At 40.2% G+C, this 26,486-nt stretch overlaps 2 protein-coding genes across 9 annotated transcripts; one reads left to right on the forward strand and one right to left on the reverse strand.

The window, feature by feature from the left end:
• Positions 1 to 86: 86 nt before the first annotated feature.
• LOC121879949 (centromere protein S-like) lies at positions 87 to 6,722 on the forward strand. Of its 2 annotated transcripts, XR_006091471.1 has the most exons (5): positions 87 to 172; positions 428 to 585; positions 4,103 to 4,169; positions 4,497 to 4,722; positions 5,782 to 6,722. XR_006091471.1 is itself a non-coding variant. In XM_042386791.1 (4 exons), the coding sequence occupies exons 1-4, from the start codon at positions 134 to 136 to the stop codon at positions 4,623 to 4,625; spliced, it is 393 nt and encodes a 130-aa protein (XP_042242725.1). In that variant the 5' UTR covers positions 87 to 133; the 3' UTR covers positions 4,626 to 5,220. The 2 variants fall into 2 exon arrangements, 1 of the variants encoding a protein (XP_042242725.1); XM_042386791.1 differs by lacking the exon at positions 5,782 to 6,722 and having other exon boundaries at positions 4,497 to 5,220.
• Positions 5,555 to 26,486, reverse strand: LOC121879948 (SET domain-containing protein 9-like). 7 transcript variants are annotated; one of them, XM_042386787.1, is made up of 6 exons: positions 26,364 to 26,486; positions 25,330 to 25,479; positions 9,636 to 9,795; positions 8,765 to 9,021; positions 7,420 to 7,535; positions 5,555 to 6,004 (listed from the first exon to the last, which is right to left on the reverse strand). In XM_042386787.1, the coding sequence occupies exons 2-6, from the start codon at positions 25,407 to 25,409 to the stop codon at positions 5,793 to 5,795; spliced, it is 825 nt and encodes a 274-aa protein (XP_042242721.1). In that variant the 5' UTR covers positions 25,410 to 25,479; positions 26,364 to 26,486; the 3' UTR covers positions 5,555 to 5,792. The 7 variants fall into 7 exon arrangements, with proteins under 7 accessions (XP_042242721.1, XP_042242720.1, XP_042242723.1 ...); XM_042386786.1 differs by having other exon boundaries at positions 26,368 to 26,479; XM_042386789.1 differs by having other exon boundaries at positions 26,380 to 26,398.

Below are 26,486 nucleotides of genomic sequence, written 5' to 3' on the forward strand. Positions count from 1 at the left end.
TGTTTAATAATAATAATATTTATGTATTTGGTATTACAACGAATAATTATACTTAAAGACATATAAACAAGTTATGTGTTTATTTTGGTTTGTCAGTGTCTGTGTGTCATACTACAGCTGACTGGTGACGGCCATGGAGGCAGACGAGGAGGAGAAGTTAAACCATTTACAGGTATTAACACGCTGCCAGGACCTTATATCACCATAACTTGTATAATATTAGGTTTGTAAGATGAATTAAAGTTGTGTTTATCATTCCTATAATGTTTTAGTAACTCGTACATCTTGATAATAGGATAATTTATCATCTCATGTTAGGAGGAATTTGTAAGTATTACCATGTGTTATTTAATGCCTATATTATGCGATGCAGTAATAATTTGGTTAGGACTAGGTACTTGGTGTTTATTGTCTATTATTGTTACAGACCCTAAAGGCAGCGATTCACTTCACTGTGGGTCGTATCTGTGAGGAGGTCGGGGCTGAGCTGGGGCTGACCTACCACAGGAAGGTCATCGCTACCCTCTCAGAGATTACCTGCTCACAACTTGAACATTACGCTACTGATGTTGAAGCCTTTTCCAAGTAAGTGCCTAACTAACTCATGGAGAAACAGTACAGGTATTTTAGTTTATATTTTAACAGCAAACTAATGTAATATAAGTTTTGAACTGTACTGAAGTGTTTTAAAGGGTCAGGGTGGCTGTGGGCATTACACTATTATTTAAATGTTGAATGTCTTATCACCATCTCCTCTGTCTTCTGATACTCTGAGATGTCCCACTTCTCTCATGGATATATATAATGTAGGTTAGGTAATTTTTGTTTTTAGGTCTATACCTGATACACAAACATTATCTTAATTGTTAAACATTGAGGTGTTGGTTTTTTAACAAATTGATTTAAAATTAATCTGATATTATCTTTCTTGTATCCTTAATTTTTCATTATTATTTAAATTTGATCGATTATTTTTCTTATATAATTGTTTGAAATTATCAGTAAAACCATATGAAGAACTTTCTGTGGCCAGAAGTACTGTACAGTATAGTCTGCATTTACGCGGTCAATTGAACCAATGGAGGACCGCGTAAAACGAGAAATGCATAAATGAAATAACAGAACATATGGGATTAATTGAAATAGAGTCTGGGCCGACCACCAAACGCCACTTTTTCCTACACAATACGTACGTTGAAGTAAAAATAACATCATAATTTTATGATGGTATGCATACACAATTAATAATTAAGAAAAATATCAATAATATTAGGTTTTTTAACACTTACGTTAGTAGAAAAGCTGGGTCAGCACACGTGGATGGCGGCTTGTTCCGAGGCAGAGGGCAGATTAGTTGCTCTCCGATGAATCACTTTCACTACTCGCAGAGGTTTGCAGGGCCTCCCAGACAAACCTCTCATAGTCCATATCCTCACTGTCAGTATCAATGACTTGGGCAGGCGGTGATTGTGGTGGGTTGCGGGCGAGGAAGTCCTCAATACTACGTTGACGACTAGCATTGATGTTGTCGAGATAGATCTGGATATATAGCTCCATAACTTTCGTCAGATGGTTATTAGACGCTTCATACCGATGCTTGTCTGGGTCGTTGTCAAGGATGAGCTTAAGTTTCTCCCCCAACTCGATGATTTCCTTCACATTATCATGGCTTGGCCCAGGTAATTCAAGGTTTTTCTCTGGTGGTGGGGGTCCCGCGGAAGCCATTATGAGTTGTGAGGGGAATAGCGGGCACAAGAGAGAACTGGAAACGCGGACTGCGAACAATGAGACAGGCCCGGCTAGGTCAGTGACTTCTACCCTCTGGAAGCAGGGCAGGTCATGTTACATTAGACCAATCACAGCTAGCGGCAGAGGGAATGCGTGGGTGGTAAGGATGCGTGGCCCAATCACAATCCAATACGTCATATGACGTCAGCGATAACGTAAGAGCGGCCTAATGCGCACCACTCACCGCGCCGCTTCCCGTGTATGGTCAGGAATGGACCGCGTGGGTAAAAAATGGCGCGGCGGTCTGGACCTCTCCAGCCGCTCGCCGCGTAAGTTAGCAAATTTACTGCGTAATTAAAGCATTTTCATTTTGGCAAGGCACCGCGTAAATGACCAAATGCGTAAACAAAAACCGCGTAAATGCAGACTATACTGTACAGTCGGCCCTTAATATCGCTGCATGAACAGAGACAAGATCCTCCTCGGTCAGCTCAGTGTCGTGCTCTTCAATTAGCTCCCTAATCTCGTCCTCTGCCATGTCCCGGAAGCCTTCAGCAGCCACTTTCCTTGACAGTGCCAGGGTCTTTCTGAATATTTTCATTAAAATCCATCAAAATCATTTTCCTTGTCATCGTCTTAAGCACCAAACAGCTCCTCCCAGTCTTCTCCTTGAACAGGGCTAGAGGGTACGTGTTTTTCGAATCGTTTTCAATAAAAAAAATGTTACAGCACATGTATATTTTACCTAAACTGTGCCTGAATGAATATATTCTCAGAAATAAATAGTAGTTTTGCTGAAACGTGATGTATTTCAATATAAAATAGGATAAAATACATGACGAAAACAAAAGACTTTACCTAACCTTCCAATGTTCAAGAGATGTTACTCGTTTTTTAATAGTTTTCGGTTAAAATACTGTTATATTACAATGATATATTCATACTGTGCTTGATATACTACATTCACGGAAATGTAATATTTTGGCAGAAATGACGTACGTATTACAGTGGAAAGTGGGATAAAATCGTGACGAAAACAATGACTTTCGTTTTCTTAAGTTCAAAAGATGTTACCGTAATCGCTTTTCGAATGGTTTTCAGTTAAAAAAACTGTTGCATCACAAGTGAATTAGGATAGAATATTATTGTAATACAACAGTTTTTTAAATGAAAACCATTCGAAAAGCGATTACGGTAACATCTTTTGAACGAAAGAAAGTGAGTCATTACTTTCGTCACTTTCCACTGTAATACGTACGTCATTTCAGCAAAATATTACATTTCCATATTCTCAGAAATAAATAGTAGTTTTGCTGAAACGTAATGCATTTCAATGTAAATTAGGATAAACTACATGAAAACAAAAGACTTTACCTAACCTTCCGATGTTCAAGATATGTTACTCGTTTTTTTAGTAGTTTTCAATTAAAATACTCTGATATTAGTGATATTCTATTCATACTGTGCTTGATATAAAACATTCACGGAATGTATTATTTTTGCAACTACAATGCTGATGTCAACACAAGCGTGGTTACAGCGAGACTGACTGAGTGAGGGAGAACTATGTGTGTGTGTGAGGTTGCGGGAGCGGGCGGTGTCCCGTGTTCGGTGCGAGTTGAATGGCGCACGATTTGAATGTACTTCAATTACTTCAATGTACAGAATATTCCTCCGGCGGGGCAATCCGTGTATGCTAAACCCACGTACGTTAAGGGCCGACTGTACTTAGTTTTATTATAAAACCCTTTGATATATTTTATTATACAGTACTGTATTAGATTTTTAAGTTGTTTAGTTATTAAAGTTATATTATTGGTAATATCATTTAGTAAATTCGAACATATTTACATGGTGAAATCATTCACAAATCTGCCCGAGTGTTGTGACGGCATCGAGTGTGAGCTCATTCAAGACCAGACTTTACCAACACTGGAGCAGGTTCAGATACATTCAGGATCCAGTGCATGCCCAGTACTTGCCAACAGTGCATAACAGAGACGTGACCAATCCCCCAAGTGGCTAACAAGCTGATCAGTGGTGAAGAGGATAAAAGTAAAAGAAAGTACACTACTGTACCTGATGCACCAATTATCCTTAACTTGTCAAACGGGCAATTCTTTTAATCCTTCAGTTAGCTCCTGTACTTTGGTGTCATTAATTGTCTCTGTAAACGCTGATATAGATACAGAGGAGTGTGTACATGGAGTGTCTTGGTTAAATATAAAGACCAAGAGGAAGATATATTGATTAAGAAACAGACTTGAGTTCATCAAAGATTCTAAAATACCTCATCAAGCATCAGTTGGTATACAATAATATAAAGTATTGGAGAAAATACAATTAATTTATACTTCTCTAACTTAATTTTCAGCCATGCCCGCCGAACAACTGTCAGCACAGATGACGTGAAACTTCTTGTTCGTCGTAATCCCCAGCTGGTAATGTCCAGGATTTATTACAGTATACAATATCATGGTCTATATTAACAAGATGATTTTGAATTTTTGATCTTGTACAACTTTGAAATGGTTTATTGGGAGAGATGGGGAGCTGCTGATGGGTTATGCTGGCTTGTATGAACCAATGGAGATATCCCTCTATACACCTCACAGATATCCTGAGTCATTGTTGGGTAAGGGGAACACCATAACAGAACACACTTGTTACAGAAGTATGATTGAATGAATGGCACAAACCACAGTGTTATTGCAGGGAAGGGCTTGTAAAAGTGAAAATAAAACTTAATCCCAACATTATTCTTGCAGGCTGAACATATTAAAGAAATGACAGACAGCATGGAGGAAACTAGAAAGAAGAAAGGGAAACGAGGAAGAAAACCTAAGATTAAAGACCCGCCTGAAGACAACACTGAACAGACTGTTATTGATGATTAACCCTCTCGCTGCTGGACAGTGAAATATTTGTCATACATTGCACGCTAACTTTTGTGTGCAAAGATATGTTTATCCCCTCTATGCTTTTGATCTTAAGGTAAGCACTTTTTTATGAATATTCTGTATGTAGGATGGTGTATGGGAGTGTGTGTAACTGAGTAAAAAAATATATAAAAAGGTTACGTCAATCTTCCCAAAATTTTGAGTAAATAGAGATTGTATATCAAAGCTAGCCATAACACAGTTGTTGAATGAGGTGCCGTTAGTTCCTTAACAAAACTAAAAGAGTTTTAAACAGAAAATTGAATATAGGTTATTGGGAACAAGGAATTTGGACAGATTATAGTTGAAGGTGCCGAGGGCGGACAATAATAAGGGGCACTCATCCTTGTGTGCCTTTGGTAGACTGTACAGGATACCTGGTTTAGATCCACTAACAAAGAGTTTTAAAAGGGAGAAATCATTAATGACAATCTTGTTTTTAAGTTTACAAAGAAATTTGTTTATCTTGTCCACCATACTTGAGAATTACCTTAGTCATCTAGGATGGGGGCAAGTTTAGTGCAGTCGTTAAGCATTAAACATTTTCTGAATGCAGGATGTTTTATTAAGTCAGGTTAGTCTTGACTGTGTCAGGTGACCAGGGCGTTAGTCTTGGCTGTCAGGTGTAGTGATGTTAAGAAAAAAAATGCCAAAAGAATGGGTAATTTTTTTTTTTAATTTCACTTAAAAGGAGAATTGATTTGTTCTATTCCAGTTTTTATGCTGGATTTTTTGAGGATGTCAGCCATCTAACCCACTGTACTGGCATATCCTCACTTCTCACCCCCATATTCCTCAAGTTCTTTTTTCCCCTTTTTATATCTTCAGTCAATTATTTATATACTGTCCAGGTATATTTTTTCATGATGGGTGGTAAAAAAAAATAATTCTTCACATGAACTTTTATTTATTGACAAACATGTGGCAATGTCAAAACAGCTGTGTGAGAGGCAACAATATCTGGGCTGGATTGTGCAGCACTCACTTGGTACACTTACAAACTACTGTACTATAACTCTTACTCTGAACATATACAGTGCAGCACACACTGCAGGATTGTTTAAAAAATTCTTGCTGAGCGTGGTACTAAAAATAAATTTATGCCTTTACTTAGGTGTAGTAAAGTCAGTACATGACAGTAAAGTAATCAGACAGCAGCTCTTCTCCTTGAAGGATGTCCCGTGTAGCCACCAGTGCCACTATACGAAGAGGAACTTGAGCCACAGGTGCATCTTGAGGCGGGGAGTACCACAGGTTGGGAAGGTACTGCCGCTCTTCTAGAGGGACCTCCCCTGGTTGTACTGTTACCTCTTGATAAGCAACATTGCTAGGATGACCTATAACATTCAATTGGTAATATTTGTCAAGGAATTTATTAATGTACATACACTGTTAATGGACTAAAGAATGAAATTTATCCCACTACAACATTATTATCAGTGCCTTCCATAATTGATGCAATGTAGAGTTAGGAATATAAGATAAACTAACAGCAGTTCAGAATTAAAAGGGACACAAGGAGAATCTTTCAAGCAACTGCTAAACACAGCTGCTGAGAGGAGTAACCTTATCATATTTGAGATGTGTTCAGGTGAAACTGACAATCTTTAAGTGAAGAATGGTAAGGCACCAGTTGAGGGAGTTACTGTTGAGATGGGAGGTGGAACACTGAGAGAATGAATGAGTAAAGGTTAGAGTACCAAGGCTGGGTTTTATATGTGAAGAGTTTAAGACCCCATGATGCAATTAGAGTTTGTAAGGTCTTGTAGGCAATGGTGTAGATTTGTTGTGACTTCCTAGACTAGTAAATGAAGTGTACTGTATATTTCTATGAATATAAATATACAGTATTATGTAACATAAAACTAGATATCTTCAAGCATGTTTATTAGACTGAAAAGAAGCTACAAAAGTAAGAAGGCATTTATTCTAATTTTTGCAAATGTTTTACAATACAAAAAAATAATTCTGGCAAGCCAAGGTACAAAACTTGATAAACCATAAAATTTCCTGAATCCTCAATCAACGCATTTTTTAATACAAGCTTGACATTACTCTACATTACTCTTATTTCATCACTAAAATTACCAGGATTAACGTCCACCAATTACTTTTGTGCTTAAAAATATTAAAACCCATTATAAAACATAAGAACTTACTGATGGTGTCCTCTCCTGGGCAACTTACGCACAAAAGTATTTTTTTTTCAAATCTCTGGGTTCTCATTAGATGTTCCTTCAAAATGGTGGAATCAGCCAGCCAATGAAACTCTCAATCTCAGAGCGCTTCCCTCAAATGCAGCCTGAGACACATGCTCCAATAAGTGGGAAGTTTGAACTAAGCTTGGGGAATTGCAATGGTTTTATTAAGAATTACAGTACATAAATTCATTAATTGTAAGGGGGGATGATTATATAGGAAATATTCCAACTCGATAAAATGAGAATCACCTATACTAAATGAATTAATCAGTTAAGAATACTGTACTGCACCATGAAAAATGTATGGCCAAGTTAATATTGAAAGAACTGGAGCAAAAAACAAAGACTGTACTTGGGGAAAAGAAACTTGGATTCATAAAAAGAAATGGAGACGTGAATGAAGTTTTAGCATTAAAAATTATAAGTAAAATGTTTCTAGAAAAGGAAGTATTTGTGACATGGATCTTAAATAAGCATTCAGTATTAGTATTTACCAACATATTACAGTATCACGTTAAAAAAAAACCTGTGCTTTCTCTAAGATTCCAAACCTGTTGACTGGTTGTTGACATACTGGCCAACATTAAGAGGGTTGGCCGGGTGGTCTGTTAGCCAGGTGGTGTCAGCTATAGAAAAATACCCAACACGATCGCGGTTCACGCAGGACCTGCAAGAGAGATTAACAATGCAGTACTTTACTTAATAACTATTTTCTTCTAACTCTTCTAAATTTTAAATATTTTTTAACCTTTTCTAAGTTCTAAAAACTCATCCAGTTTATTCACTAACATCAGTAAACAGGAATTTTTTTTGGTATACTATATGTACTGTATTGTCCCAATTACATTCTCCCATACAAGGTCCCTCCAATATGTGTTGCCACTAGTCATGCTTCCTCTAGTTACTCTGTATTTAAATTGTCTTTGTCAATGTATCCATACTTTTGTTACAGTTAACCCTCGATAACTCAGAATTTTATATAACTCAGCATGGATATGGTCTCTGAATGTATTATAGTATAACTCAGGAAATGCCAACATATATCAAATTATCTGTGAAAATCTCTGCATATCTGACCACCTGTCACCTACTATGATGCTTCATTCTTCACCTGCAGTGCTGGTAAGTGTTACTTTTTTTTTCATTTAGTAATTACATGTACACGTATATGGGTCGATAATTTTTTATTGTTGTATTTTTGTAAGGGGGGGAGGGGGTGCCTCGATAAGTCGGAATTTGGGATAACTCGGCAAGGCCGGAGCCCCTTATGTGCCGAGTTATCAAGGGTTTACTATATCACTACAGCAATATACTACTACCATACTTATCTTCACCAACCCATATTTATTGTACAAGTCTTCTACATGTCCCTCTGCTTTCACTCTACATAATTTATTAATAATTTTGTCAGACCAAATGTCTCTTGCTCACACCTAACCCTTCATACACTACCAGTTCTATTATTCATAGCATAGTCATTCCTGCTACTTACAGTTTTAATCTATTATTTTAGAAGTTTTAATTTAAGATCTGCAGGGAAGAGTGATCGACTGTCAGTGAAATAAGACTCTTTGTTTGCTTTGGGTTCCAGCCACCCTGCAGTATAGTGGAAAAAGGTCTGGGAAAAGTGGAAAGAAAAGGAAGGATTTGACCTAGATGTTACACGTGTCAGTTTCTTCCATATACCACACAAACACTTTCCAACTGACTAAGGTTTATATGGTACCTTCATCTCTGCTCCCTTTCACAACTCAAGTTTCAGTTACTAAACCTTTATCCTGGACTAAGATACTGTCTGTCTAGCTGAGTGAATGGTCCATAAAAGAAGGAACCCCAACGTCTCATAGAAGAATGTACCATAAGTTATTTTGACACATTTGTAAAGTTCACACTTACTTAAAAAGAGATTTTGAAATTCTCTTGTCATGACCGTCAACCATAATTCCATCTATACAGCGGAAGATGAAGGGGTTCTTGATACTCTGGAAGAAAATGGGTTGAACTGGGAGGTAGATGGCTCCAGGGTACAGAGCAACCAACTGTCCCTGGTGGACTGCCACATCACACTCACGGTGCGTTGCTGCTACGACACCTGTACCGCCTAAACTGCTTGGAGCTCGGTACACGTGGAACCCATAAGTTTCTTCCATCACCTGTGAATGAGTAACTCTTTTAGCTTATTTTTATAATTGTTATTGTAATAAGTTGATTGACCTTAGCCACCAAGGGAAGGATGACTTAGAAAATGATGAAAACAGTTCTCTTCCTCTGTCTGCTCTCTTACCTAAGCTCCTTTAATCTGCATCAACTCGTACATCTGTAACATCTCTTCAATAAAACAATATACTACAGATTTGCTATTACTGTAAAGACAGATTAACTCAAGATATTATACTCTGATATTCTAAACTTTCCCCCTATACAGTACATACTGCACACTGTCAGACAGAAATCATTATCATAAAATTGCCCGTGTTTTACCCTCCAAGAAATATTGGCAAGTACAGTAGGTACTAAAATATTAAATACCCACGACTCAATATGATGGCCACTACTGAAACACTGCCATGAACAAACAGTAAACCATTTATTACACTTGAAAGTTGCCAACATGAACCTAACACAAATATGGTTAAATAATTTGGGTTAGGTTATGATTTATGTTTATGGAAAATAAATGGTTTACTGTTTCTGCTGATACTGTAGTATAATTACTGTACACTAGACTCTCTTGCCTTAACTGGTGTACCGTACAAGGAACACTGACCTGAAGAGCAAGACAATAGCTTGAGTAGTGGTGATGTGATCCTTGTTGGGCGTGGAAGCGTGCACTGTGGAGGGCTGAAGTTAATCCTCTCAGCTGCTCTAAAAGTACACATTCCGAGATGATCTTGTCCGCCCCCACGTTCTCTACACTCCGCACAGTCCTGTTCACACATACACACACGCACATCATCTCATTAGATATGTGATGCTTTAGCCATAAACGTTATTGCCCTGATGCTTCCCTATTACAGTACTGTACAGTATTATATTGCAGGTGTACATGAAAGGGCTCTTCTCTCAGGTGAACCACTGACTGAACACAGTAGGGGTACTGTATTTACTAAACTGGTCACTAAAATGATTCTAAAATTGTGGGAAATCATAAGAGAGGCGAAGAGTGACATGTAAACTAACACATAATGGATGAGTTACATGTATGTTGAATGTCTTGAGCAAGTAATGGTGACAACATGGTGGGTGTATTATGTGAAGGTCACGGTGATGTTGTCCAAGTGGCTCATTGCCCACCTGGTACAAATACTTCTCCCCATACATACAGACACACACACTGCTCTTCCTGTTTACACTTCACAAGCTGATGTTAATGTGATGTTTACTTTACTCAATGTGATGCTTTCTTTCCTTGGAATAAATATCTCGGTGTGATGTTGCCTTTTCTGCACTGTGTATTGTCTCCCTCAGACAATACTATACAGTACTGTACCTTTTTCTGCCTTGAGCTATAAACCACACACTGTGAAATAAAGCTAGGGGGGAATCTTCATGTGAAATAAGTTTGGGTGATGTCAGAGGAAGGGACAAGTCTTCAAGTAATTACTGCTTGGCCTTGTTGAATACACCGCATTCCTTTTAAGATTATGTTGCAACACATATACCGACCCTCACTGTTGCTGGCTGAGGCCCCCAAGAGCTGTCACATACCTTGTCATCTAATGTTGTCCGAGTCTGGCACTAGTCAGGGTAGGTTTATTAACCAAATCATCATAAATGTTTACATTGGTTCATCGGGTATACAGACAACGCTGAACATTAAGTTGATTAAAACAAAGATCAATCAAGACAAAACCTTATTTCACAGTGCTCACTCCATCTCCTATATCACTCATTATGTTTATGTAGTCATAAATAACTTTATCAGCCATAACACATGAGGGGTTAATTAGCACATAAGATACAGTATTAGAGGTGCTCAGCCATATTTACACCTGTTCATGTCAGGATATTTTTACACCGATGATGTATTTACGGTGGTGGATGACTGTCTTCCCCCACTTCCTGACTTGGGCTTATGGTATAATGTATTTACTGGTCTTCACCGACTATCTTTAAACACCCTGACATAACTTCCCCACATGTGAGTTTGTTCTTTATTGATAGCACATAATATTCATTTTAAGACGTCAAAAACTGTATTTTTACTCAACAACAAAATAAAGTCTGGTTTACTATTGATAGATTTACTATTATAATTTTTTTTGCAAATAATTAGGGAAGATCCTTGGTCGTAGAACCACTTTTGCAGCTATATTCTAAATTGTATCTTAAATTATCCGTTCAGATCAGTCTTATGTCTCCAGTTATGGGGAAAAAATATGATGAGCCTTTCAGAATGTGGCCCCTGACTCTGTTTTAACACGAGACAGATTATCACCAGACAGTACTTATTAACACATGGGAGAGGTTCTTATAAAATGGCATTTAAGCTTCACTATTTTACTGTATAAATGTAATACAAAATATCACTTTATATAAAATTATACAGTACAGTAGATAAAAAAAAAACCCTAATTTCACACGGGTTGCACTCCCACACATCAACAGTATTTAGTATTATTCATTTGAAACACCAGCACCTACCACAAACTCTACACAATAGGTAAAGTGACTACAATTTTACATCAAGACTAGACCATCACTTACATGTTCATGTACACACAAAAACCTGTACATGCACAGTACAGTATACTGTACTGTAACTGCTAACAGTGTGTACCAGTAAACTAACCACCCCGTAAAATGAATGTAATATACAGTACAGTATTAATATTTACAAAAAATGCCCATTATCCACCTGCAATTTAATATACGATCTATCTTAAAATATGTGGTTTTTGTCATGAAAATCTAATATAAGACATCATCTGTAAATTTAACAACATTTGACTAGTAAATCTAACACAAGACTACCTGTAAATTGAACTTAAGATTAATTTAACACAAGATTTCACCTGTAAAGCTAACACATGATTTGGCCAATAGTCAACATTAATTCTGATCTGGAATTTAACCTGAAGTTCAAGGATTTTGTTTGAGTAATTCCCCATTGCTAGTCCAGAAGCAGGTGAATAACATGTGGCTTCACCTGCCTCTGCACCTCACCACCAAAATAAACTAACCCCTCACACTCCTCCTGGTCATCTACCCACTTCACCTACCAACTACACTATAAATATATTAAAAGATCTCACTGGATATTCACCAGAACATCACGCACCATTAGCATCCTAACCTAACCCTGTGGCATCTTGCTAGGTTACCACAGCATCACCCACATCTCAAAATAGACTAACCCAGTGAACTCTTGTTGGATGTCTTCCAAAAATATCACGTACGGTACTAACTATACATATAAACATTATCGGTTGAGCTCATTTAACAGCAAAGTTTTACCATCAAATAAATCATTTTTCCTCTCACTTAACATCTACCAATACATCTCGGTGGGTCTAGGACTGCTTTTGTATCCTGGTGGTCCAGCGGTTAGCGTTCCCCGGTCACAGTCATGGGCTCGTGGGTTCGAATCCTGGCAGGTTGAGGTGTACACACACACACACACACATATATATATATACACACACACCTCAACCCGCCAGGATTCGAACCCACGGCCCACGACTGTGACCGGGGAACGCTAACCGCTGGACCACCAGGATACAAAAGCAGTCCTAGACTCTGTTATATTTCACACAAAGCCTGTTCAACGAGCTTATGGCGCCGTGAACCTCTAATGGGGACTACCCTAAATACCCTAAACTTTTAAAGCTACCTGGGGCTTTGAGGTTAAGTTAGGGTTGTTTAAGCGATCATCAGGTGAAATAAGCAGATGGGCTAATGTTAAGGTGATATAAAATGTCCTCCACGAGGTGTAATCTTTGACAGTAAATAGAGAATACTGTATAGGGAAAGATACTAAATTTACTTATCTATTCTCGAGTAACATGAAACAAGATTTAACAGGAAATGGTCGAGGATGAATTAGTGAGGGACTGGTAATATGCCCGGCTGCGTGTATATGCTCTCGAAGCCCATATTGTTTGACATTTGATTATGCTTTATACGATGCTCCCTAGTTGGTACCCAATAACCAATCAAATTTAAGATTTTTCAAACTACTGTACTGTATACTTAATATATTTGCCAATCACAGGCTAGGTTGGGTAGCATGTTTTAGAAGCAGAGCATGACAAGAGTAGCCGCCATGGTGGGAGGTAGACCAACACACTCAACAAGTTACCTTACTGTAGTCTTGCATCTCACTAGTACAGTAGCTACAGGTAGTCAGTGATCAACACATGGCTGGACTAGTTAAATATATAACTCATGACATAACTGAAGGCATTAAGAACCCCTTTTCCTTGACTAAAGATGAAAATGTCTATAAAATATCTACTGGTATTTGGGTACTGAACTGTATCTATAATCTCTTTATATAATATGAAAATATTTCCACTATGTATCACCCTCCCTTCCTCCCTCAGTAAAATCAAAACAAATCTCAATCATGTACAGTATATAAACGACCACCTGGATGATGACATGTGAAATAGCCTCAAGATGTTATATCAAGAGTTCAAAGTTGGCACTACAATATAATATTTATTCAATATGTGTGTATAACACACACACACACATACATTGGTGCCAATCCTATTCCCGTAACATGACGTCTAGAAATACAGTAAAGTAAGAAGGGCCATCCATCCTCCATCACGCCAACACACAAGTGTGTCAGGTGAAGCAACACTATACAGCGCTCTCCCCGAGTACGCTGATTTTAACCACGCGGAACCCAACTATGCGCATCAATGCCATGCAATCCAAATTACAAGGTACACGGGCATAAATTTCCGTGCGGCATGGCCAATTGGGGGAGGGAGAGAGGACATAAGCAGAAAAGCTGGTTGTTGATTGGCCGAGTGGCCACTACCAACCAATAAAAGACGAGGACATCACTTCCTGACTGTGACGTCACCAACGATGCAGACGCCAGTCCCAGTGCTCCTCTCCTTAAGACACTACAGCAGCTTGCTTTTTCCTGTATTTTTTAGGTGTTTTGGCTGCTACAGCTACCCCCACCTACTGCTGTTGGGACCCCAGCCAGGCAGAAGAGTGAAGTCGAAGACCCTGGCACACAAGGAGATAATAGACTGGCTGGAAAATGTTTACGGTATTCTTCTTATTTAAGGGTTTATTTCTGTTTTATTATTCACCTTATATAAATAAGGTACACAAATATAACTGAGGGTAACTTTTACAGAGGTTATGTGCAGAAAAACTTCTTTGAAAGACCAATTTTGGGTTCACGGTGTATATCTGGAGAGGTTCAAGAACCAATGGTTTTATCCCCCATTAGTTTAAGTACCCAGTACAGTGCACGGTTCCCAGGTATGTGCCGCTCCGTTGGCACCAAATACCCACGTACTTGGGGAGAGCTCTGTAATAAACTCCCATAATACAATCACTTCCATCTGTTGTTAACCAAATGGGTGAATCAGTCACCAGAGAGCCACAGTGTAAATAAACAAACTACAGTACAGTATATACGCAAGAGAAAATGAAGTGAGTTCAAGGTAATAACACTGTTTACCTATACACATTAGCTAAATGAAAGATGAGTTACCAGTATAACCTGGGTTCAAATGTTCCTTCCTTGTGACACATAGCTACTGCTCACAGCCAACGAGTGATCACTTTATACATGCCACTTGAGGCCCTTATACTTCATCAAATTAACATGCTGCAGGTGATGTTCCCAGAGCTATGTTCACGTAGTACAAGTTTTAGCCGCCAGTTGCTGTGAGCTGCCTGTGACTGTAGGTGGCGTATGTCGTCTTGTGTGATATTAGTCCAGAAAAGAAGTGGCGCTACATAGCTCAGTTCAGGACAGTGGAGGAGTAGGCAGTTTAAGCCCTGGAGGGATACGGCACACTCGGCGATACTTAGCGTCTCCAGGTGTGTGAGGCCCCCGGAGATGCAAGCGTTGATGACCAGGTCGTCGTTGATACACTCGTAGGTCTCCGTGTAGGGCTCCGGCTCAAAGATTATGCTCAGGTCTTTCACCCTAGGGATGTGAGACAACAAGGCGATCAGTGTTTTGGATGAGTTCACCCTCACCGACGCCACCTGGACATTCTTCCAACCAAGGATCTCGTACCCTTCCTCCAGGTACAAGCTGGACTCAACTCTCTCCAAGTTGGGTGTTAGTTCCATCAGCCAACCAAGGTCGAGAGGGCAGCTGATGTTGTTACTTAGCACCAGTTCCTTCAAGTTGGCTCCTCGTAACTGGAGGTAGTTGTATATGCTAGTTGAACCACCACGAAAGTAGAGGTCGACTGTTAGGGATGTTATGGGGTAGAGGAGGTGGAGTGAAGGCAATGAATATACAGTAGTCGTTACAGAGGTCAGTTCAGGGCATGCCACGTTAAGCAGCGAGGCCTGATCTGGGGAAATTCTGTCATCCCACAGGTGGTTCAGCTTATAGCTTGCCACACCTTCCTCTGGCTGCAGCATGTGGATCACACTAGAGAGGGAGCCATCCTCAACAGCGCCACCGAGGGATGTCAGGTTGGGCACACAACGCAGCAGGAGGACGGCGCCGATGAGAGTAACCTCTGTTTCACTCACACACACGAAGGTCAGAGTCGCACAACAAGGATTGGTCGCAATATTCTTATCTATAACTTGTTTCATGCTGCGACCTTCCACAGCCAGTGGGTCCTTGAGCAACAGGGCAGCCAAAGCTTGATCATTTACCCTTATAGAGCCACACACATTAAGATGCTCTAGCTGGTGACAATTGGCACCCAAAGTGGCTAAGATAGTTTGGTCGGCCACACCACCCAGAGTGACCCACTGCAGGTGACGCATCTGGTTTAACACTCTATAGAACGTGCTGTTTATCTCCAATAAATACTTGCTGTCAATTTTTGACTTCACATTACATATGACTCCCAGTCGTGTGAGGTTGATGAGAAGGCTGAGGGTGAGGGTGCGGTAGAAGTGGAACACCTCGTCCACATAACTGTAGCCGCTGCGGGAGACGTCGACCCACTGTGTGCTGCGGTCACCCAGCAGCTCCAACAACATGCATTTACTACTGAGCATGACTTCCTGTGTGTGGATTCTGAGGATGCAGTTGAGCAGCTGTTGACGAATGTTTGAGTTGAGGGTAGCGAGGATGTACGCACGCTGTCTCATGCGGTCCCGGGGCGTTGCCTGGTAGTTGAGGCAGTGGTACAGCCACCGCCACACCCTTTCAGTGCAGATCTCCGTCAGGGAGCCAATGGTCTTGAAGGGAGGCATCCTGCTGACTTAGTGTTGCCGAAGCACAAGTAGGTAATAACTTAACTTGTATCTAGTAATGAGGAAATTGATGTACGGCAGTATCTAACTTCCTCATCTGACAGTAAACAAAACCTATGAGCTTAGCACACTACGAGGGCTCACCGGCTGACAAAACCAACTTGACAGTACAGTACAGTACAGTACCACTCGTGCCCGGCCTCTCCTCAAGTGACTCGCTACACGTCACGTTGGAGAGTCTGCAAGAAGAAAGTTCTCTCAGTAATTATAACTAACTCCTCCATCTATGAGTAGTTACAGGTGCCCACACTACATCATCCACAATGTTTATAACCAAAACAATATTAACCTCCTCATCACAACAGAAACTAAAATTACTTAATATAGACTGTTCAGAAAAACAATCTTTCAGTGTGTTAGTTGGTCAATAGTCAGTAACTCAGGAAAAACACTCATCAAGTTAACAGACACAGATACCTGACACCTGTTTTATTTTGTTAGATATAATGACACATCAATCAGACGAGGAATATCACGAAAAATATGGTAAAGTGTCACTGGAAAGGTTCACAGATGGTATGAGTGTGTTTATCTCCCTAACTCATATAATTTATGTCCAAACTCAAATGTCAGTTTAGGGATTCAATGTTACCATGGCACTGGTATTTGGACACACACGCACAGTGCGATCTTGTAACCAACTTACAGTATCCAAACTTACAAACTACTTTTAATGAGTTGCCACAGTGCGTGTCAGACCCAAGTGTGTGGCCACATAAGTGACACAGAAAGTGACTCGACTCAAGTGAGTGACCACATAAGTAGCACAACAAAAAGTGGCTCAGACCCCAGAGTGTGGCCACATAAGTAACAGTAACACCAAGTGTGGCCATATAACTAACAGTAACAGCACGAACTCAGACCCCAGGGTGTGGCTACTTAAGTAACAGTAACACAGCAAGAGTGGCTCAGACCCAGGGTGTGGCCATATAAGTAACAGTAACACAGCACGAGTGGCTCAGACCCCAGGGTGTGGCCACCTAAGTAACACAGCAAGTGACTCAGACCCAGGGTGTGGCCACATAAGTAACAGTAACACAGCAAGAGTGGCTCAGACCCAGGGTGTGGCCATATAAGTAACAGTAACACAGCAAGAGTGGCTCAGACCCAGGGTGTGGCCACAAAAGCAACAGTAACCAAAGAGTGGCTCAGACCCCAGGGTGTGGCCACATAAGTAACAGTAACACAGCAAGAGTGGCTCAGACCCAAGTGTGTGGCCACATAAGTAGGCAGATGGCCAAACACTCTCGGCCACCGTGCCAAACGTCAATGTCCAACACATGCCATCATACATCACACAATGTTATCTCAAGACTTGTAAAAAGAATATACTCCCTGGTAAGATGAATAATTCTTCGTCAGTGAAAGAAGACTTCCTATTCTAAGTTCATTTCTTAACACATACACAATAATGTCAGAAACCAAGCCTTACTTTCTTTCATCCTCTTCACCAATTACATGATCCTCTCTCGACAGGAACTCTGAGAACTCATGTAATTTAGATAGGAATGTATATACCGGTATGTATCATAAATGTATATAAAAACAACACATTCATGCAGACAGACAAATATGTACAAACACCAACCTATCAATACCCCCGTGCCCAGCTCACCTCACAGTGCCCACACACGTAACTACAACCCCAGACGTGGGTCACTCCTCGTCTGAACGCATCACAATCCTCAACACCCAGTTGTTCTGTGTTGCTCTCGCCCGCAGCTTCTCCACGTCGACGAGTGAAACATTGGGCCAAAAGATGAGGGGCGCCAGGTAGTGTAGGTTAGGGCAGGCGAGCAGCAGATAGTTCACCCCCTTCCTGCTGATCATACAACGACTTATTCTTAACTTCTCCAGAGTCTTGAGGCCACCACCCGTCAAGATCTGCAGGAGGAGGTCGTCGCTGATGCTCTCGTACGTCTCCTCGGTGTATATCCCCTCCAGGAAGGCCAGGTCGAGGTCACGTAAGTCAGGGGTGTGGGTCAGCAGGGCCAGGATGGAAGCTGAATTTTCCACCTTGACCGACGCCACTTTCAGGGTCGTCCAGACAGGGAAGTTGATGTCTTCTTGCTTCACTGTGACGGTGGCCTCGACCCGCTCCAGCCTCGGGGTAAATTGTATGAGGCAGGCGAGGTCGAGGGGGTAGTATACACTATTAGTGAGGATGAGTTGTCTCAGGGTGTCTCCTCTCACCACCAGGTAGTCATACAAGGCTTCTGTGCAGTGTCTAAAGTCTACATCAACTGACAAGGACTCGAGGGGCTGGAGGAGGTACAGTACAGGCAGTGAGGCTTGGCAGGTGGTGACGGCAGTAATAGAGGGACACGTGGCATTCAGCAGGGAAGTGTGGCGTGGCCTGATTATGGCGTCCCACAAGTGGTTTAGCTTGTACTGTGTCACTCCTCCTTCTGGCTGGAGAATCTCGATGACTTGACAGATGGAGCAGTCGTGAATATAACCGCCTAAGGACCTCAGCTGTGGCACATGACGCAACAGCAGAACAGCACCCATCATGCTCACCTGGGTGCCGCTCACACACACCTGGTTAAGGGTGGTGCAGCAGGGAGTGGTACTAGTTGGTAATTCTTGATGACCTACCTGCTGGGGGTTCCACCCCTGTATTGCTCCTGGGTCCTTGAGTAAAAAAGCTGCCACGGCGTCGTTATCCACCTTCAACGAGTGGGACACATCGAGGTACTGCAGGTGGTGGCAGTTGGCGCCTAAAATTTCCAGGATGGTGCCATCAGCTACACCACCCAGAGTAAGCCAACGCAAATTGCTCATCTTTCTTAGCGGCCAGTAAAATGTACTGTTAACAGCGGATATATATTTCTGATCAATCCTTGACTTCATATCACAAACTACCCCCAGCCGCGTGAGGTTGTATATGTTGGCGACACACAGGGTGTTGTACAGGCGCATTATCTCATCGTAGAAGACGGAGCCGCTCCCGCTGAAGTCAATCCACTGTGTACTGTTGTCACCCAGCGCCTGTAACAACTTACACTTACTCTCCATGAGAAGTTCTGTCTTGATGTTACAGATGATGATCAGGAGCCGCTGACGGAGGCTGGAGTTGAGGGCTGACACCAAGTACTGGGTCTGTAGCCGACGACCGTTCCTGGTGGTGGCGGCAGGACCCACACAGCGGTGCAACCACCGCCACACACACTCCAGACAGATCTCTGTCAAAGAACCTAACTTTCTTAGGGGCGGCATTTTCTTATTGGCTACCTGTTGATAGTTCGTGTACACTGGTCTATTTACTTCTTAATGGTAGCTTAACATTCTCTCTAAATACTGACAATTTGTTACGACGACCTAGGTTGACTGTTCTGAACTTACACATCATTCTTATTCTCACCCCACGAGTTAGGAAAAACTGAGTGACGAGCTGTGTTTTACCATATACAGTACTTTACTCCGTGTCGCCACCTGCCACCAATAAATTACATAACGTCAAGCGAAGCTGGAAACATTTAACGCCGTGACGTCAACTACCGCCACAACTCTCCCCCGTACATCTGACAACTGTGCAGATTTACATCACCAGCGTCAAAGAACCACAAAAACAACTTCTACCAATTTTACCGACGTTTCCAACTGAGAAATCTGCAATCCAACAACATGAGAGACACAGTATTGTAATTAAGACGAGGATGACGTGTTGTACAAACGACAGGCGAGGTTGTCAAAGATCATCTCAGCTGACATGATAACACACTATGTGGTAAGTTAGGGTTCTTGAGAGGCCGAGGAGTAAACTATGTGGTCATGCTGGGTTCACTCAGTAATATAATACAATGTGGTACAAGACTGTGAGGTTCACTGGGCACCATACAAGTCAATGTATGGTGTTGTAGGGTTCACTGGAAGTCAAATAACTCAAACTATGTTAATCTAAATTCGCTTAAGGTCATACAACTCAAGTCATGGTGACATAGGGGTCAACACAGGTCACAGTACAATAAATGGATTTCACCGGAGGTCATAATAACTCGGGCTGTGGTCAGTCAGGGTCATTCACTGGAGATCACACACACAACGTTCTGCTTGACCGTGTGAACGTCACTCTTAATCACAAAATACACTGCATGGTTTATATAAAAGTTCACTTGAGGCCATACAACTCGAGGTAGGGGGTAAATGACAGTGTATGGCAACGCAGCGTCCATTGGCTGGCTTGTATGTTAAACTTCACCGGACGGGGAGCTTATAGACGGAGGGAAGAGGATGGGTGTTCACCACTGGTCAGCCCACGAAGATTTTTTTTTTTTTTTTGCATCCTGTATGACATTAGATGAAGAGCCAGGGCCTGTAAGGTAAGATGTATATGAGCCGACGTCTATATATAGTCGGGTACACAACTCTCCCCTTAGTAAAACTTCTTTGACACTTTGACCTTAGTACAATACTGTCAAGAAACACTACACCACGGCCGGTAGGTACACTTGTTGCCAAAATTCTCGACATTTGGCAATATCTGGCATCTACCTGTGAGACATATGGCGTTGGTTTATAGCTAGTGAACGCTGCTGCTTTGCATTATATATTACATTAGATTTAACAATAAGAAAAAACACTATAATACAAAGAATGGTCCGAATAAATACTTAAAAAATCACAATCACTCTTTCCTGCATGACCCTCAAGTAGACGATGCCAGATGGTAACAAGACACTATTCATATTTATCAAACAACATTATCTTAAACATCAAAGACCACAACTAACTCTACATAAGTATTACCAATCACCTATGGCGCTGGGTTGTTACAAGTAAAATATTCAGTTAAAGTTACGGTAAAAAAGTTATTATTCCCCAGTGTCACGTGACTGGCGGTGAAGGAAGTAATTTTTTTTCTAATATTGTTGGTGTTAAGAGAAGAACTGTGAAGCGTAAGGGTAGTGATCAGTGTGTGTAAGGAGGGAGAAAGAATTAGGCCTATATTTACAGTATATTTGAGGTACACATGAAACTATATAATTCACATTTCGAGTAATTTACGTTTGGTTACCCCAACAACCATGACAACAATTCCTGGTCGTTAATTGGTTTATGACTTTACGTAAGTGATTTTTAACGTCACAATTCCTAACTCCTGCACACAACTCACAATTTTCCCAGGTGCCGATAACTACCCCTCTACTGCTACATGTCACAAACGCTCAACCTAAATACCTCTTATCATAATTAAGTGACTAAACATACATCGGGCTGACTTAACAGGAATAGTTGTCTAGACCAGAGATGCCGTATATATAGCTTACTAACCTTTACACCGCACGAAATCACCTGAAGATAAGCCCCACCCACTGGTAGTGTCGTGGGTGGTTAAGCTGGGGGACCTTCAAGCGAGTTATGAGATCCAGCGTCACATGAAGATTAGCCCCGCCAGGTAGTGTTGGAGTGAATAAACTTTAGGTGGATTAAACTCAGTTGTCGGATGAAACTACCAAGATAGGTTTTTAAATGTCCCTGCGAATGTAGCATATGCATACTATATAACGAAGGTGAATAAAAAAGTATCACTAGGCTTATTACCTGCACCACGACTATATACAAGTACGTTGGAGACCGGGTCATGATAAACCCAAAGACTACAGAGTTTGTGTAAAATTCATAATTAACTATACAATACTGAACAAGTTTTCCCGTTGACTATTCCTGGGCACACTCTTCAAAACACTAGCTTGTGCGGCGCAAAACTGACCTTCCTTCTCAATACTTTATCTGTTCATACTTAGCTAATACACAATTCTTCTGTCAATATTTATTCAATTCTGCCAACCTATTTTTTTTAATATATGTCCAAACAAATCGAAGACGATAACCCCGTTCCCCTAGTAGTTGGGGTTAAAGAACTACTGTACACACACAACGTACATGTACCTGTTAACCTTCCTGGTCCACCTGCGAGTATTTCTGGTCGTACCTTTGTTTGGCACCTCCACTCCCAGTAACAATCACACCTTCCTTATGTTGCTGTTCACATGGCCCCTTCAACTTACTCATCCAAAACATAAGTGTGCATTCCATCATATTTTTTTTTGTGCATAACTATAAACTTCAATATGGGTAAATTGTAATTTAGATATGAACCGAGGATTATTTTGTATAATTCCTCCTTCAAAACTAATGAAAATGTCATGGCGGACACAGTAACAGAAGCTACCCCCCCCCCATCACTAGGCAACATTCATCATGTCATCTTACAAGTGATAGATCCCTGAAAAAATTTACTGTACTGTACAGTAACGAGTGATCTAATGCCTTTATGTATTCAAAGGTAAACCTCAATAAAATATACAGTACCTAACATAGACAGTACAGTACTGAACAATACTTTTCATAATCCACAAATGAAACTACTGTACAGTACTGTACATAATTTATAGCAACTAACTAGGATACTGACTGGGGTATGCAGACTATGCACCAATAAATGATTAACGGTGGACACAATTAGCTAAGAATTGCGAAATTACACAGCAGCTACTCCTCTTATCTGGTAATGATTGACTAAGGTCAAGTTAGGTTGTTTTAATGTGACATTACCTTTGGCTAGGGTAAAGATGCTCGTTTAAGTCCGCTTTGGATAAGGCAAATTTCATTAAGATAAGTTCAGGTAAGGTTAACATTGTTAGGTCAGAATGTGTTAAAGTTAGGTTAGGTTAAGGTTCAGCTAGGTCTACTTAAAATTGGGCTAAATTAGGTTAGAGACAATTTGTTTAAGGTAAGATTTGGTCAAGCTTGGCCAAACAAAAGTTAATTCTGGTTCACTTAGGTTTGGGTAGATGAAGAATGAGATGGTACTATTCCCTCACATTACAAGACTGTCCATAGCGTGACCCGGTAATGTAACCCATTTAATACCATACTGAATCTCTAACCGTAGGTGAGCAATTTTATTATAATGTAAATTCCAAAAATGTTTAATAATGTTTTTTGACAGATGTGGTATATTTTAATAAGTCCTCATCCATATATGATTACAATACCTCTAATACCTTTGTAAAGTCACATTAATCTTGTGTCCAGAGCTAAAAGTGTGTTTAGGCGTATAGGACAGTACTGTATAAAGTTTTTTGGTGGTTTACGATGCCAAGTGCTACTGTGGCACCCTTGAAGAATGTGTGTTATGGCTTCTGATTTAAAATGGCTACCCGTGGAATTCAAAAATATTACATATGCCTATCTGTAAATTCTCCTTTTTATTTGCCACCAGTAAATTACACAAGGAAGCAGTGAAAAGTGAAGTGAATGCAAAAAATATATAGCTTTTAAATGCTGGAAAAAGATCTAAAAATAATACTGTAATATAAACACCGACATTCAAAATTGTCAAATTTTTATTCCGAATTGATAAATAATTGATGCCAAATACAAAACAGTTTCCTGAATATAGTATTGTACCTAATTTGTGAAGAGAATCAAGACAAAATTTCAGTTTTCTAAATTTACCAGATAGACAAACCAATGCCAAAGAAACCTTTAAGGAATATGTATGGTTATAAGGTCTCCCAAATTACCGTATAGTGGTGCTCTTGCAGATGTAATGTGCTTTTAATTGTGCTAGAAGATGTACCGTATACAGTATACTTAATTATGTTTAGTGAACCTAAAAGGGGGTATATGTATTTAAGTAGTGAAAAAAGAAAAAAGTTCATAGAATCCACATTTATTATATGGTCATAGCCCAGGTGCCCTTATGGGAATTAAACTCAACACTGAAATGGTGGGCTCTGAGTCTTCATACAATAAATATAGCCACCTGAACACACCACTACCATAACAGAACTATGTTGCTATTTGGAAGACCATCCTCATCTACTGACAAAGAAAGAAAGGAGTTTGACTGTGAATGGTCATGATCTAATGCCATTTAAAATTGTCTTGATAAGCAGGAGCTCAGAACAACACATGAAGAAGATAGATATTTTTGTGTTTGTCCACTTTTATCAGCAGCAACTAGCCTGCAGTTTGTTCATGGTCCCTATTAGTCCTGGTAGATCCACAGTTGATGTGACTCTAATCTACTGTATATTTGGAATGGCTGCAGGCAGAAGCATTGAATATATTTTTATCAGTACTATATTGTACCTGTCATCAATGTGGCACTGGCACCAGATGAAATAGTGAAAATGATACTGTGGGTGTTCTGTACAGCCATGCATGACAGCCCAATGTAGCTACAGTATTCTGTTCCCCACCTCTCTAGTTTCATGTGTGCATGTCATGGTAGTGAAGAATATCATAATATCAGAACAAAAACACCATGAAAAAATTGATAATTAACAAGCAGACTAATGACCTACAGTATTGTAAAAAAAAAATGGTGCAATTATTTTATTTACATTTACCTGATAATTACCAGTAAGTTAAATAGCTAGTGTTCAATTTTACAGATTTTTTTTTTGCTTAACTTGCTTTCCAAACTAATTATATTAAGAATGAAAATTACAACTCATACTGTGCTGTATACAGTACTGGACAGTATATACTGTATTGTAAGTTTGCTCTTATGGCTGTGCATTAATATAAAAATACTGTATACAATTTTGTAAAAGATTATCAGTAATAGACAACCTCAACTAGATACATTCTCACAACAGTTAGCGGACAATATTAAAATACTGTACTGAATTTTTGTAAATCCCGATTCCAAACCTGTACATAATACTGATTCTAAGTGATAATTTTACAGTGACATGTGTGGTTAGACCAAGTTAATTGCTACACTTGTTTTAAAATACAGTAGCTAATTAACTATTAGTAAGCACATTAAAATAACACACTAGATGCAGGTACAGCAGCCGCATTGATGTAATGTGTGGTCAATGGTATGGCAGAGAATCCCACATAACCAAATGTGCTTCCTTCCACTTGGGCAGAGAGATTAGGTTACATTGTACAGTATAGTCCACCCACACATGCACATTAAGCTGCCGTACCAATAGACATCAACGTACTGTACCTATATCATGCACATTAAAATAAAGAATAACTCCACCAATACAATAAAAACTTACCTTTTCTGGAAGTTGAACGCCAGCCAGGGAACAAAGCGGTACTTGTAAGATTTCCAAATGGATGCCAATTTTTTGTACATTACAATGCTCAGTTTGTTGGTTGCGTGTGTCTCGTGGCAGACCTGTACTCTAGGTCAAGTTGTATATGTCCTGTGGAACAATGCAAGTACATGGAGTTCTTCATCGACACACTGACTACGATCTGCACACACACACTGTCTTCCTAAACAACCATTACAGTTCATGGAAATGGGTGGTTGGTGGCTGTTACGTCGACATACCGCAATGACAAATTTACAGTCATCTTGTTTCATTCATCAAACATTGAAGCAGAAAGTAAATGACGACTCGGCAACTGATCAAAATGGTTGGTGAGGAAGTCAGACGTGGACAGGTAATCATTAAGTCACCTGGCTCTACCTGAGGCTTAGGCTTATGGATGCGAGCTAAAAGTTATGCCAAGATTAAGGAAAAGACCCCTGACCTTAGTTATTATCAAAAACCATATCACAAACACTGCAGTGATTACATTTACTTAAACAACAAATTAAGCTAGACTAGAATTCAACCACAGGAAAATACTCAAACTTACGATTACTTTAAACAAAATTCCCGATTAACATTAAAGTTGATAACAAAATATAATAATCACTATTATTTACGGGAGGCTTTAAATACATAAAAAGATGACTAAACTGCCAATAACGAGTGCTTGATAGGCCAATAATGATCTTACCGACCTGACCGTTCACATGCAGCTTAAAATTAAGGAAAAACTACCATCAAATATGATAACGGCCACAAACAACTTGATGATGGCCGTCTTGTAGTAACAGCTCGTCAGTAGTGTACATGTTGTTGTGAAGGAGCCAGCCAAACCACTGCTTATAAACCTTTTTGTCTGGTCAAGCTCAATGTTCAAAATAACTCAGCACGTCCACCATGACAACGCGTAAATAAAAAAAAAGGTGGTCAACAATTTGGCACAGTACCACACTCACTACTACCACCAAGTACACCACATAATCACGTACTCACAGTGACGCTCACCAACACCATCACGGCACAACAACAAGTTGGTGACTGACTGTGTGAACCCTTCAGCCCCAGCCAGCTGTGGTGTCGTCTGCTGCCACCACTAACACCACCAACCTCAG

Source organism: Homarus americanus, unplaced genomic scaffold (assembly GCF_018991925.1).
Source record: "Homarus americanus isolate GMGI-L3 unplaced genomic scaffold, GMGI_Hamer_2.0 scaffold29478, whole genome shotgun sequence".
NCBI classification, from domain to species: domain Eukaryota; kingdom Metazoa; phylum Arthropoda; class Malacostraca; order Decapoda; family Nephropidae; genus Homarus; species Homarus americanus.

Excerpts from the sequence above, each read along its gene's own strand:
- LOC121879949 (XM_042386791.1), top strand. The coding sequence starts at position 134 with ATGGAGGCAGACGAGGAGGAGAAGTTAAACCATTTACAG. Across the intron at positions 586-4,102 it reads GATGTTGAAGCCTTTTCCAA|CCATGCCCGCCGAACAACTG; the intron begins GTAAGTGCCTAA and ends CTTAATTTTCAG. Across the intron at positions 4,170-4,496 it reads TTCGTCGTAATCCCCAGCTG|GCTGAACATATTAAAGAAAT; the intron begins GTAATGTCCAGG and ends TTATTCTTGCAG.
- LOC121879948 (XM_042386783.1), bottom strand. The coding sequence starts at position 16,237 with ATGCCTCCCTTCAAGACCATTGGCTCCCTGACGGAGATCTGCACTGAA.